The sequence below is a fragment of the Haemaphysalis longicornis genome, unplaced genomic scaffold, assembly GCF_048455015.1.
Source record: "Haemaphysalis longicornis isolate Haplotype H1 unplaced genomic scaffold, Haemaphysalis longicornis Haplotype H1 scaffold_5, whole genome shotgun sequence".
NCBI classification, from domain to species: Eukaryota; Metazoa; Arthropoda; class Arachnida; order Ixodida; family Ixodidae; genus Haemaphysalis; species Haemaphysalis longicornis.
In genome coordinates this window covers 16533589-16549193 of record NW_027526385.1, presented here as the reverse complement: position 1 = coordinate 16549193, position 15605 = coordinate 16533589, and the positions used below count along the sequence as shown (strand labels likewise).

The window sequence follows — 15605 nt, the reverse complement described above, 5'->3', positions numbered from 1 at the left end:
AAGGTCCGGATTAACGGAATCACGCGGGGTAAATAAAAAAAATGCTTCCTGATTATAGTCATCAGGCAGTCATAATGAGTCATAGATTGGGTTAAAATTCAAAATGACGCTGCGAGGGCATGTGGGGAATCAAATTCAAGGTCTCGATGTGGGGAATCATTCGGGACGAACATGAGATATGGATATATCATGACATAGTCATGGTAAATCAAAGATTCGGTTAAAATTCAGGTTCATGACGCTAGGGCGTATCAAATTAAAGGTCTCGATGAGGGTAATCACGTGCTTCCTGATTATTATCATGACATAGTCAAAATGGGTCATAAATTAGGTTAAAATTCACAATGATGCCACTGGGTGTCCGGGGTATCAAATTGAAGGTTCCGATAAGGAAAATCACGTGGGACAAAAATGTGGTAGGGCTATATCATGAGATAGTCATGGTTAGTCATTGATTGGTTTAACGTTCAAATTGATTCCGCTAGGATGTGATGGGTATCAAATCAATGGTCTTGATGAGCTGAATCACGTGGGAGAAATACAAAAATGCTTCCTGGTTATAACCATTAGATTGTCATGGAGAGTCTTATATTGGGGTAAAATTCGAAGTGACCCCGCTAGGGAGTGTAGGGTATCAAATTTACGGTCTTGAAGAGGGGAATCACGTGGTACAAATAAAAAAAAGGCTTCGTAGTTCGAATCATGAGATGGTCATTATGAGTCATAGATGGGGTTAAATTCAAGGTGAGGCCGCTGAAGCATGTGGGGCGTCAAATTGAAGGTTCCAGTTAGGGGAATCATGTCGGACACCTAAATAATGCGTCCTGGTTACAGTCATGAGTCATGGTTAGTTTGACTGGTATGAATTCCATATGACCCTGCTAGGGTGTGTGGGGTATCAAATTAAAGGTCTCGTCGAGGGGGTCACGTGGGACAAATATGAAAATGCTTTCTGGTTATAATTATGAGGATATCGCAAAAGGTATACAGCAAAAGGTACACACTCTCACTCAGACTCTCACTCACACTCACACTCTCACTCACACTCACACTCACACTCTCACTCTCACTCACACTCTCACTCACACTCACACTCTCACTCACACTCTCTCTCAGTCTCACTCTCACTCACTCACAATCACACTCTCACTCTCACTCTCACTCAGTCACACTCACACTCACACTCTCACTCTCACTCACACTCTCACTCTCACACTCTCACTCTCACTCCCACTCTCACTCACTCACACTCTCACTCTCACTCTCACTCAGTCACACTCACACTCTCACTCTCACTCACACTCACACTCTCACTCTCACTCACAATCACACTCTCCATCTCACTCTCACTCACACTCACACTCTCACTCTCACTCTCACTCACACTCACTCCCACTCCCACTCTCACTCACACTCACACTCACACTCTCACTCTCACTCAGTCACACTCACACTCACACTCTCACTCTCACTCTCACTCACACTCACACTCTCACACTCTCAATCTCACTCTCAAACTCTCACTCTCACTCTCTGACTGTCTCAATCTCTGTGAGGCCATGTGAGTTCTGAATTCATTTTGAGTTCTCAGCCCATTTTGAGTTCTGAGTTCATTTTGAGTTTTGAGTACATTTTGAGTTTTGAGTCCATTTTGAGTTTGAGTATATTTTGAGAGTTTTGAGTACATTTTGAGTTTTGAGTACATTTTGAGTTTGAGTACATTTTGAGGTTTGAGTACATTTTGAGTATTGAGTTCACTTTGAGTTTGAGTACATTTTGAGTTTTGAGTTCATTTTGAGTTTGAGTACATTTTGAGTTTTGAGTCCATTTTGAGTTTGAGTTCACTTTGAGTTTGAGTACATTTTGAGTTTTGAGTCCATTTTGAGTTTTGAGTTCATTTTGAGTTTGAGTACATTTTGAGTTTTGAGTCCATTTTGAGTTTGAGTACACTTTGAGTTTGAGTACATTTTGAGTTTTGAGTACATTTTGAGTTTTGAGTCCAAATTGAGTTTGAGTACATTTTGAGTTTGAGTACATTTTGAGTTCTGAGTACATTTTGAGTTTTGAGTCCGAGTGAGTTCCGAGTTTTGAGCTCAATGTGAGTTTGAGTTTGAGTGAGCGCAGATGTGCTGCTCAGCATTGAGTCTGAGTTTGAGTGAGTGGTGATTCGAAAAAAAAATTGTGAGTGAGTTTGAGTGAGCCGCGCCAACTTTGCCGAGGTATGTTAGTAAGTTATATACTGCTTCCCTGCAAACCCACAGTTCCCAGTACCCCCCCCCCTTCCCCCTCATTCCAAGCAATAAGACTACGCGAATAGCGCGTAGCCGAAGCCATAGCCGTAGCCATTGCCGCGGGATTGCAGCATGGGGAATGAGCGGCGCCAAAGGACGGGTTGTTGCATTATTGCATTCCGCTCTTCATTTAGGCCCTCATGGGAGCGAGAACCACGCACGTGTTCGCAATGAATAAAACCTTATTTGCAAATAACCCAGCATTCTTCCCTGCAAAACAAACCAGTTCTAACTCCACTTCCACCAGACACGGCCATTACCTCCAAATACGACCAGCGTTGCTGGGAAGTGAACGCGATAGCATCGTACAAGTTAGTTACCTTGAACAGTTTGGATAAGTGCATGCCCTATGCAGTCAGTCGTCACTTGAAGCCAGCTGCCCAAGTTTCCTCAAATGTATTAATCGTGACATCTTTTTAAAGCGAAGCTTTCTTGGTCTCACTGGTACCGGTGTTGTAACCAGAACACACAGCAGGAAAGCCAACTTTACGCGACCGGAGAACATGACGATGATGATGATAAAATAAGAAAATGAAAACAGGGTTTCTCGCGTTATGAAACCGACGTCCATCCGACCACGCCATTCCGTCACGGTCGAGGCAGCTCGGATTCACTTTAAGCTACTCGAACTTAAAAAAAAAATTCAATCAAATCAATCACGAACACCCGCTTACTTAATTTCACGCAGACAAAGCTTCGCTTTTCAAATCTTTATCATTATATGAAAGGGGCTTTGATTTTTAACACGTCCCGCGTTCACTAATCCTTCTACAATTTCCGTATCAGTGGTGATGAAGACGATACGAGCCAGAATCGCTGCGAGGGAGGGGAGAGGTTCGGGGTGCTGACGACAAACCGTTGACAAGGACGAAATTACTTCTTCCAGCCCTACAAGGGGGGAGGGGGAACGCGAATACCCTGTACCTAACTGCAGCTAACATGTAAAGATCACCTACACAACCTTTTTTAGGGGCACAGCCTCTTAGAGGCTCTGGCTGTTGGTGTCTCCTGTCGTCGTCGTAATCATCATCTCCTGTAGTCACGGTACTAAAACACCGGGACACTCGCTTACGCCCCTCGCTAGAACACTTCGTGCTTCAAAGACACGAGACTCGTGCAGCAAAGCTGTATAGCTGTACTTCCAAACGGTTTCATCTGCGTTGGCAGAAACGCCAAGGCGCCAAGAATACACTTATACACTGCATGCTTCGCTCCTCCCCAGGTTTCGCGTTAGTGGAGATGCCCCGAGATATTTTTTAACTTCAAGCACCCCCCCCCCCCCACCCCACCCCCCCACTGCGTTATTTAAACTAAGCCACAGAGCGAAGAAGAGAAATGAACACAGTACAGACTACGCCAACAAAGAATTGCTCATACAGCTGGCAACTTCGTCGTGAGAACAGCGATTTCACCACTAGGCTGCGGTAGCGACACTAGAACTGGCGCACCCGACAAGATGATGATCTAAACTGCGCATGCGCAGCACTCTTCAGGACGCGCCACAATCTCACTGAGGTTCAATGAATGAAAAAATCAATACGGCACAGACAAAGGGAAACGGAGCTAGCCCTACATGGTAGACGAAAACAAAACTGAAAAACAGGGCGGGAGAAGTAAGGGGCACGCTGCATGCCCAGAAAAAGAAGCAGAAGCGTTGCCCTGGCGGTCGCAGTAGATGAAGCGGTGAGGGTACGGCCTGCGGAAGGAAGCCAAGTAAAAATGCGGAGGGGGTCGAAACAAAAATAAAGCCAAAAAACCGGGCAAGGCCGCCAAACCGGAAACCCAAAAGTCGCCCAGCGTGCACCGAACCACTTCTTCACTGCCGCCCGAGCCTGGCCCGACGAACCTGCCCGCCCGCTGTTATGTAGTGCACTCTTTTTCTGACTCGGGCCGCCGCCGCCACCCTCGCGGAGGTAACAAGACGGGGAGAGGGGGTACGCGAGAGAGAGGGCGCGGCAATTTTTCTGCGTCGCTACGCCTTCGTTCACCGAAGACCGCGCGGGACGGCGTGGGAACTGCCCTTCGGTGTATATAACATATCCTCCAGTGCTTCCGTCCCTTCTTTCGAACCTCGCTACTAACGCAACGCGAAAAGAGGCAACAGTGCGCGGACCCGCAATTTGCCAACCCTGCCCCGGAGCCTCGAGCGGCTGCGACCGGGGCGATTCTGAGTACGGCTAAAAGCGAGATGAGTGTCACCCGATAAGATTGCTTGACCGCGTATCTCCGCACCCCTTTTTGAACGGGGTCGCAGGTTCGATTTGCCTCCAACCGCCACTTATCCAAGTTCGAAACTCAAACTAAGGTCACCCCCCCCCCCCCCCCCCTTTTTTTTTTTTCATTGTGGGTTTGTTGTTATGGGTTCTGTATTCCTCGACGTCCGTATTCCCAACCCTTCTTTCGAGCAGTGGGAGGGTCTGCTGACCAGCTCCGACCACGCTGGCCACATCTACCTGCTCACACGTGCAGCCAAAGCCCAAGGGTATACCTGCAAACCCATCCCACCGAGGAACGGTTCGACGACCACCGTGTGCTTCATTAAAGGTTATTTTCCCTCACTCTCTGTCCGCTTCTCTCTTTCCCCCTGTGCGTGTTCACACCCCGTGTAAGTGACGTTAAAGTTATGCGGGTGACTTTGACTCTCTTTCTCAACAGTCCTCACTCTATACTCGGTGGCATCCATGGGCTGCGTGGGGTTTGTCATTACAGGGTCAGTGAAGTGAGTCGTTGACACGGGCTAATGACCTCACCAGATGAACGTCTAGAATGCATAGCGTACACCATGTTTCCGGTGTCTGCGCCCGAAAGCCCCGTTTCCCCCCGCAGCATACCCCCCTGTCGGTCCGATGACGTCGTCTATAACAACACACTGGCATGCCCGCGGGGCCAGTTTTCGCGGGGAGAGAGAGAGAGAGAGAGAGAGAGAGAGAGAGAGAGAGAGAGAGAGAGAGAGAGAGAGAGAGAGAGAGAGAGAGAGAGAGAGAGAGAGAGAGAGAGAGAGAGAATCTTTGTTTGGACCTCAGGTTCAGGGAAGTAGAGTGGGGGAGGCACGGAGGCACGCTACTCTGCCGTTATGTCGCAGCGCGTCGCCGCCGCCGACACGCTGTTCTAAATCGTGTTTGAATTTCCCGCACAAGAGGTCACGTGGTTCGGGCGAGCCATGCAACAAGGAGGATGCCGAAGGATCTATGTACGTGCATTACGCACCGCGTGCTGGGCTTCTGTGGCGGCGCATCGGCATACTACCCTCCCCCTCACACTTTCGCCTTGGTTTCGCCATAGTTTGATCCTCCGCTTTCCTGAGGGCTTATATTCGCTTGCCTCTTTTTCGTTCTCTGGCTTCTCTCGTAGCATGTCGCTGCCGGACAGCGTCTCGCTTCGCCTTTGCATGCCGCCCTCCCCCTCGCACCCTCGCCACACTTTCATCCTCCGTTTTCCTTCCGTCTTCGGTGTTCTCTTCGTTCGCTCGGTTACGAGGACGGCGACGCCGCCAAACGACAGTGGCGGTGGCTTAAGTGCTTCGCACTAAAAATCACACCATCTTCCCGTAGGGGAACCCTGGGTAGTATGCAAAGCAGCCATGGGGTCGATTCAAGTGCCCATTAGTTTTCAGTTCGTTGTTTCCGTTAGGTTGAGGTACGTAGCTACCGTTATATTTACAGTTTGGTTTCCATGGTAACTACCAAACTTTTCACTTACCGGAACTGCGAAATGAAAAATTGTGTTGACTCCATGGCTGCTTCGCATACTACTCAGGGTTCCCCTCCGGGAAGATGGTGTAATTTTATTGGAGGGGGGGGGGTGTTAGTGGAGAGGCATTAGAGAGAGAGAGAGAGAGAGAGAGAGAGAGAGAGAGAGAGAGAGAGAGAGAGAGGGAGAGAGAGGGAGAGAGAGACATTGTACGTGGTATGAGTTTGTCTTTATTTAGGCATGATGATAATGATGCACGTTCCCCGGATAGTTGTGGGCTGCTAGTAATCACGGCCCGCCGAGACTCGCCGACGCACGCCGCCGACGACGACGATGAAACGTCGAAGGCGCGTGAAGCGTGCTCGTCTCGTGCCGACCCAGGAAGACACCGGCAACACTGTCGCTACAGGAGTCATTAAAGGTAAGACACCACCGGGCGTTCAGCAAGCCGAGCATGCGCAGTGGGGGTGTGGACGGCGCAACAACAACAAGGGAGGGACATAGCCCCGACCATGAGCTGCTTCGCATCTAAAATGGCAGTCTTGAAAAAAAAAAAAAAAGAAAGAAACGGGCGGCTCCGTCCTCACATCGTCGGCTGTTTTTTCGCACAACTGCTCACAACACTCAATATCAACTCGAAAAGATAGTATAGAAGAAACATTTTTGAAGGGAATAATCACGAAGTAATGGTCCCTCCTTTCCGCCATCACATAAGTACCGGCACTGTTCGTATCAGATAAAGTGCGCGGGATCTTTCGAAGTGCCCGACACTCACCGTAGGCGGACGGCGAGGGCGGCGGGAGCTGCTGGTCGGAGACGTAGCACAGCGGCGGCGGCGAGTGCAGCTGTCGGACGGGGGTGGTGCAGGCGGACGAGGAAGAGGCCGACGAAGAGGTGGAGTGGCGTCGGCCGGTTGCCGCGGTGGACGCCGCCGAGGTGTCCGGCACCACGGGCGGCGCCACCTTCTTGATGGTGCTCGAACGGAGGGTCCCATTGCGCTGCAGGCCGCCCACTGGACACACAGAGGGAGAGGAAGGAAGGGAGCAAAATGTCAAGACACGATCTTTTGGCGACGCCATTGAAGAATGCGCAAGAAATCAACTGCACCGTCATTCATTTCTTTGAAAGAAATGTAGAAGGAACTGGTTATGTTTGTTAAAGGGACAGTAAACAGATTTTTGTGGAGTATGTGCTCTTCCTCTAACCCAAATGAAAGGGCGTCATTTAAAACACCTATAAGCGAAAAGGTTTGAGATTGGGCCGTAGAACGCTTGAAACCGGAATTTTAAGGTCTACCAGCTTCAAGTATGCTACACTACACGACGCCACTTCTCAGACTTCAGAAACTTTAGTGCCAAATTAAAAGTATCCCCGCCAATTCATTTGGGAATTCCCTCTAGGAAAGTAAACCAACGGGTCCTAGGCGCCCAGGAAACAGTCACTGACTGTAATTAGGGCTACAGAATAATTGCGAAGATTCTCTAACCTACGCTGCAATCGGGAAAGGGAAAGTATAGGAGCTAATAATCACAAGGCGGGAGACGAATCGTATACATCGTATCTATAGTTCATTTCAGAAGCAGCGCGCAGCGCTGTGGAGGCTACATTGTTGTCAACAGTCCGCCAACTGAGGGCGCCTAACTCGCCGTGAAGGAAAGCGACACTAGGCGCGGGGGCCTCGTGGTTTCACCTGCCGAGACGGGAGACGGAAGCGTCCTCTCAAAGCACCCTTCACGGCGAGTTAGGCATGCTCATTGGGCCGACTGTTTACAACAATGTATCCTCAACAGTGCTGTACGCAGCTTCTGAAATACACTATAGGTAGATGAGCGTGAGAAGCGTAGACATGAAACGCCCAAGCATTAGAGCGTTGGGGTAAGACCACATTCGCTTCCATGACATCGACCAGGTGAAAATTGCGAAGCGGCCACGCCTGCACAGCCGTGCACGACGCACCAACTGCGGCTACTTTGGAAAGGAAAATCGCAGCTTCCGTACACGCCTTTCCCGGCGGGCAAGACCACTTGTGAGGCGGTAATACGATCGGATCGTTTTCGGCCACGTCGACACAAAACGAAGACAACCAGTGCAGTACAGCTGACGCAGCAAAATGGTGTATCCGCAACGAAACAAGCCTTCATCACCGGTTTGTAAGAAACGACAGGTCACGATGTGCTTGTCTTCTGTTAATGATACGACGCAACAACGAGTGAATGGCTGCGAAGAACGGCGCGTGATAACAGCGACGAAATTTCACCCTCTTTCGGCGCGTCAAGAATCATGGCCCAAAACGGATACATTTACTACAAAATATCGCCCCGCATCACCAAATCCATGACAGCAGTCCGCACTTTGAAATTATTCGCGCAGTTCGTATCATTCTCGTGCAAATGTTTGCGCTCGTCAATGTGTGTGGATGCATTCGCGTACGTATACCCCAATTGCCTGTATTCACTGGCGAGGCGTGCAGGCAGGCAACCGTGTGAGTGCGCCTTCACTCCTTAAGTCGGGTTCCGCGGGATGGCGGTACTTGTCCGTGCTAAGCACGTGACTGTGTTGCATGTTAACAAACTCTACCTCACCGAACGCAAAGTATCGCCTCGAGTTTAATGAGAGTGTGATTAATAACATCACTGTTGACACCACCGTTTAGAATCGGGTTGAAACGGAGCAGACGACGCATGCCGGTGTCCTTTTTTCTTCGGCGTGCGGGCGCAGTGGCCCAAACCGCGCCATGTCCGTGGCCGTTTCCAGTGTTGCCAAGCGAAGAAATTGACAGCTAAACTTTTCAACGAATACCACCTATACGGTTGAAAAACGCAAAGTAAAATACGACAGGATTATCCTGTGGGGGAATGGGACATTCCGTCGTTTGTACAACAGAAATGTTTGACGTGGGACAGACATTATCTAGTCCTACGACAAAAACTTCTGTCGCACAACAAGCCATCCTGCAGTCCAAACAGAGATCCCTGTTCTACGACAGTTGTTCCTGTTGCACAAAAAAAAATTTTTGTTGTGCGACAGAAATTTTTATTGTGTTTTTCGACTGGGATTAATCCATTTCCCAAAACTTTAGGGTCCGAGGTGTGGAGTGAAGGAAACGGACGGCGCCACTGAATCTCCAGTTCATCAAATAACCGATAATTCATTTTTCGTTGCAAGTGATGCGCCCTCAGGCGCTGGAGTGATCGTCCCGACAATTTATCATGACTGTGACCTAGATTCTTCTTGTCACAGATGACTCTACCATTTCAGTCGACAATTTCGTGTCTAAATAGTCAGTGTGGATAGGACATATACACTCATGTCTCGTTAATAGGGACGCCTGCGTTCCCCAGTAAAATCGTCCATAACGCGAGTTTTCCATAATAACGAATCAAGGTCAAAAACACGAACATTAAGAAACACATGCTGAAAGCGTGTCACTTTGAAGTGGCATATACTTCCTTTTTCAGCTGACCGGAAAACTCTGCCCGTTTACGCTTAACACCAGCCATTTCCTCCGCCGAACTGACCAAAGAAGCGCACAGCCTTGCCTTTTGTGCGCAGCGAATATGGCACGAACTATATTATCATCCTCTTACCTTGTCCTGAGCCTCAGGATTTGCCGTTTCCGGCGTATGCCACACCGGGCAATCTTGTTTTATAGGAAAAGGGTGTCACGCTGAACTCACTACTCTAGAGTGTTGTTCACTGATCACGAATGTTCCCGATCTAATTCGATGGTACTGAATGGAAAAGCGTTCCGGGATGGTACTGGAAGGAAGAGCGTTCCGAGATAATTGCATGCTTCGGCTTTGCATGCTTTAGCCAACAGTGCATTCCTGGTACTTGCTGTGGCGTCTGGGGTTCACCAGTCATTTTTAATTTTTTTTTTATTTGTGGACTCGTGTCCATAATAACGAGACAAAAATGCCTGCATTCAGCCGTTTCGTCCCCAAAATAGCCGTCCATAGTCCGAACTGCGGGTTTCAATATTAACGAGGCAGAATTGCATGGCCAGAGACCGGTCGCCGAAAATTTCGTCCATATTGCGGGTTGTCCATATTAACGGGGTCCATATTAACGAGACATGACTGTACAACGCACCCTGAAAATCACTTTGCACTGTGGTTTTTCTTCTCGCTTCATTTTTACATTGTTGCTATCTTGCTTCACCTGCGCGTGGTTCAAATTTCGTGTTGCCGCCTTTAATGACTTGTTCAGATCATTAGATTTAGTTGCATTAGCAGTGTTACTTACTTATTCTGTAACTTATAGTTGTAAAGCTGCTCTGAGCTGCCAATTGCTTTCCCTCTCATGATGCGTTGTACATGTGCTCATTCAGTCCCGCTCGTATGCTATTTATTAGATGCGACTGCATCTCATTCACTCGCCTTGTCCCTCCATACGGCGTTGTTGTTGTCCGTCCACAACCCTCCCCCATTCTCCTCGCCGCGCGAGCTGCGCTCTCCGCCGCTCACCCCCTCTCCTCTCCGATAGCGAACACTCTCTAGGGAGGGTCATTGGATTGGATTCGATTGGCTTGGAATGAATTTGGATTGGATTGGATTGTGTTGGATTGTGTTGCGTCATAGCCGCGGCAGGGGGTTCACGGCACGTTTCACGCGATGGGAGAATCAACCTAACGAAACAACAACGGAACCCCCTATGCGTCGCATCTACACAGGGGTTCCCGCGAGGGGAGGTGGAAGTAATTTTTGCTCCACTTTTATACGTGCTGCATGGTTTTTTACGCATTACATGTGTTTTACACACTTAACTTGACCTTATCTTCCTTGTAGACCCCTATCTCATGCCCAACCTACACAAGGTCCTGTAAAGTATTTGTGCGCGCGTGTGAGTGCTTTCTTTTAAGCTGGTAATCACAGGGACGTTTTCAAGCTTTTGCCCACACTAATACCACAAGCGTGGAAGACAAAATCGAAGCGATGATTCGGCGGTGTCCTTGTTTACGAATGTGAACTCGCGATTAGAGACGGCAACTCCACTGCCCGATTTGCGCTTGGCTCCGTGACAGGAAAAACATCCCCTCCGAAGCGAGGCACATAACGAGCCACAGATAATCCGCATCCGAAACAAAGACATCGGGTATGCCGGCTCGACATCCCGATGCACCCAGATCCAGGCCAAGACTCGCGCGGAATACAAATCGAAGCCAGATGTGCCGCGAGGCATCGCGACCCCGTCGCAAATGCGTACAATCGAGTCAGCTCTCGTACTCGGATAAATCAGAGAACACAGTGGGGGGTGACTGAAAGATCCGCTAGATAGATGCACACGCGGGGACAAGGGAGATAATAGACGTCGCAGGGACAATCTTCCTTGGAAAACAAATAGGATAAGGCGGAGGTCGGAACAAAGGAGACGAAAACAGAACACGATATGGAAAAAGGTTGGGTGGGGGCGAACCGAACTGATAATCGCTGAAAGAGAGCACGCGTAATAGAAGCCAGGGAAGATAAAAAAAGATAAAAAAAAGTAAGGTTGGCCATTCGAAGCACCATCCATGCAGTGACACAAATGAACTGGCGAGATTGGGGGCGCCCCCGATAACCATCGGCGGTCTTCCACTGCTCTGTGAACTCGAAGGTCACCGAGCGCTGTCCGACATCACAGCAGAGCGAGGGGACCCCGCTGAAATGGGCAGGCGGCCGGGCCCTAGAAGCGACCAAAAAGATCACGGCGTACTTGTAGTAATAACTTCCTTGAGGCCGCTAAAGAGAGGCCACAACGGGGAAGTGTGGACGCTAAACGGTTTGGCGGGTTCCTTAACCCTACCGACATATGTAACTACACGCCACCTGTAGTTACAGCGGACGGCACAACTATTTACGCGGTTTTTATTATTCGCACGGCGAGCTTTAACAATGGCTCGAGGTCGTCAAAAAGCGTAGGCTATAGGGAAATCGCTCGTATAAGTGAAGTTTAACAGCGCAAGTTCTGTGAACCCGTTAATTACGAAAATATTCTCTCTAATGCAATCTGAATATGAAGGTTTATTTATGTTTGTTCCTGTGGTTCCCGCTGAACGTCGTTTGCGAGAGAGAACGAACATGGCATGTTTCTTTTTCACACATAAGCAAATCAGTTTGTGCGCAACACGTTCTCAGGCAAGAGGACTGAAATCTTCTGAAAAACGCGTACGCAAGGTAAGAGGTACCACGCCCCCTAAGAAAAAATCGCCCGCCATGAATATAGCGTTTTTTTTTTTTTTTTTTTTACAGTACAGAAGTGACATATTTCCGAAATAAGCATACTACGTCATTTGCAGCATCTTCAATGATCGGCAAAACTTTTCGCATAGGTGCACGATCGTTCCGAAGTCCGTGGGTCACGAAGAAGAAAGTCCCATACGAATGTTAACACGTGCGACCCTCTTAAATATGGCTGGCACTGGCTTCTCCCATGTGGCACTGCGGCTCGGAGCGCCTGCACCAGACTCTTCGGTGTACCAACGGTGCAGGTGAGTGCAGGTTGTATACGCGTAGCGCCGTCCGCACTCCCAGAAGACGACGCGCAGGCCTTGTGCAAAGGCAGGCACCGCGACAGAATGGAACAAAGATTGCGTGTCACGTGACACGAGAAAGCGACGGCACGTGAGTAAAAGAGGTACACGCGAAGGGCAGCCGTGGCTGCGAGGACGCTGCAGCGTAAATTGCGACCAGTCTGCTGCATGTGGAAGTAATTGACGTCAAAAGACGGAGAAACGAAAGCGAAAAAAGACACGATGCACGAAAGACACGAAGCAGACACGATGCAGCAGTGGAGGTTTGATAGTCACTGGCTTTTTTTTTTGTCTCCCTTCAAATCCCATAAGCAAACCCAAGTGCCCCAGGAATTCATCGTCTTTCACAGCGACGGCCACTTCGGTGCCATTCGTGGTGACGACGACGGGTCACTTTTCACGTTTGGTGAGGAATCCAAGGTTTTCACCTAGATTGAGCTCGGAGAAGGTATTTGGAATTACTGGTTCATCAAAAAAAATCGCTGATGGAAGAAATATTCATTGGGCTACGTGCTTTTATCTCGATCAAGAACTTTGAATAGCTGAAGAATGATTACACTTTTTGCAGCCACATGCAGGCAACTTTCCAGGTTATCGGATTTTCATGCAAAATATGCCCGACTTGCCCAGACAATATGATCATACGGGTAAAGAGGGCGGGTTGCTCAAATGGCGTCCTAGACTGCAGAGGGCTTCACCCACAAGACTTTCGGAATCACAATAAAATTTGTACCCCTCCCCCTCCTCCTCCTAGACACTATCGCCAGATTCATCTCGAGTATATACCAGCACGAAACTCCGTACAAAATGTACGAGCATAAAGACAGATCATAGAAAAGGAAGGCGCCAAAAAAAGAGGTCGGTGGATTCGAAACGCGGCGCCGCCTCTAAAACGCCGCGGCGTCGAAATCGACGTAAACCTGACTAACGATTCGGCCGACGGCCGATCCGGTTGCGCGTATCCCGCTGGGATGAAAGGGACGAAATGCAAATATCGTCGCAAAGTGCGTTAACCGCGGCTACCAGACAGTAGCACCGCTAGCGCCAGCTTTGAAAGGATTCTTTCGCAAGGCCCGCGTCGTGCGTTGCAAGCAAAGCGGCCAGCAGCGTCCGGCGGAAGCTTAAACGCCCGGTCGCCGATAAGAGTCGCCACCCAAGAACGACGACGATACCATGCGAAACGCGTTCGGTCTTCCCCATGCAACTGCGGGCTATCGGCGAGAGCGCGCTTTGCGCCTCGCCGGCGCAAGCACTCGACAGCTCGACTAGTTCCTCGATCAAAACAAGGAACTTCCGGCATCTCTGGATGTGCAACTTCCCGCACCTCCCTGGTCTCTCCGGGAAAATTATTACGAGAATTTCACCGCGGCAGACTACACGAATAGCTCACATAATAATTCAAATTTTGGGGGGCTCAACGCGCCGAAGTGGTACGTTGAATAGGCAAATAGCTCAAATTAGGAGGAAGAAATGGATAGAGCTGGGCATGTAGTGCGGAAAAATGACAATTCTGGTGCACCACTAGAGTAATGGAGTGGCTACCGAGAGACGGAACTAGATGTAGGGGATGACCATTAACACGATGGAGGGATGAAATGAGATCACTCGGAGACAAATAATGGAGGGGGGCCTCGAACTGTAGGAACGGTTGGGGGAACATGGCAGGGGCCTTTGTCTTGCAGTGGACACAACAAGGATGATCATGATGACTGTTGCAAATGAAGAAGAGGGGAAAGCGGGCAGGGGCACGCGACGCATTATCATCATGGGTAGTTGTTCGAGGACAGCCAATAAAGAAACACGTATCGCTCCGTCTAGGGCTCTGGGCCGTGACTCGCGGTAGGTTCCGCGACATCTTTGGTGCCGATTAACCCGGGAAATCGCCCTTCGGAGCATCTCCGCATGGCTTCGTCGATCGACCGCCTTCGAAAGATTCGTGGCGTTGTCAGGAGCGGCGTCACGCGAGCTCTCAACCAGCTGAACGACCTGCTGCAGCAGCCCTATCCCGACGCGGCGACCCTTAGCTCCCACGTCGACTACATCATGCAGCAAGACGCTGAGCTCACAGCGCTCAACGAGAAGATCGCCGAGGCAACGGATGATGACGCGCTGGAGCAAGAGCTCGAGGGAGCGGCAGAGTACAACCGCAAGGTTTCGTACACCGTCTCTCGAGCACGGTTTCTTCTGAGAAATGCCCAGCCGAACGCTCCCGTAGCCATCGAAGGCGGGACAGCAGCTGCTTCAGCCCATGATCTGACGGGTACGTCATCACGCATCGTGCCTGCGTCATGGCATCGGACAGTCGCCCTTCCGAAACTTCAGATTCCAGCGTTTTCGGGAATTCTGCACGAGTGGCAACCCTTTTGGGATCACTACAGCGTGACCATCCATGACAACGTCGAGCTGACAAAAATCGAGAAATTCAAGTACCTGCTGACGTACTTGATCGGCGATGCCAGGCGAGCCATCGAGGGCATCCGACTCTCGGAAGCAAACTACGACGTTGCGGTGAGCGCCCTCGTTCAACGCTTTGGTCGTCCAGAGTTGCTCATTAACGAGCATATCGATCAACTGCTGGCATTCACACCGATACGTAGCTCTACGAATATCGACAGGCTCCGCGAGTTGTACGACAGGGTACATTTCCGCGTCAGCGCCCTGGAAGCCCTGGGAGTTCCGCAAGAGCAGTATGCCGTGGTTCTCAACCGCGTGCTCCTGCGATGCCTGCCCGATGACATAACCTTGATGTACCGGCAGAGGGCTAAAGAATTGGGCCAAGGGTCGACTGCTGGATCCGCGACGGGATCTGCAATAAGTCAAGGACAAGGTTGCCAGGTGAAGCGACTACTGGAGTTCTTGAGGATCCAAATTGAGATTCGCGAGGAAGGGAAGCAAGGGCAGCCTCTATCAACCGCAGCTCGTCGGTCCGTCCAGAACGCCGACTTGAAACCCCCAGGACAATCGGAGACACCCGTCCCCTCAGCACTGGCATTGACCGCGGAGACCGAGTCCCCAGCCACACCGGCGTGTCCCTTATGCGACAGCCGCGGTCACAAGGTGGCGGAGTGCCGGGTCAGCCAGTCGGCGGCCGAGAAGAGGGCACGATTGCGCAA

At 50.1% G+C, this 15605-nt stretch overlaps 1 protein-coding gene across 1 annotated transcript in view; it reads right to left on the bottom strand.

The window, feature by feature from the left end:
• LOC144137919 (uncharacterized) overlaps window positions 1-15605 on the bottom strand; it is a 510196-nt gene that overhangs the window by 146295 nt on the left and 348296 nt on the right. The window contains exon 11 of the mRNA XM_077669938.1: window positions 6757-6993. Coding sequence (XP_077526064.1) covers window positions 6757-6993 — 237 coding nt within the window. The remainder of the gene's footprint in view (window positions 1-6756; window positions 6994-15605) is intronic.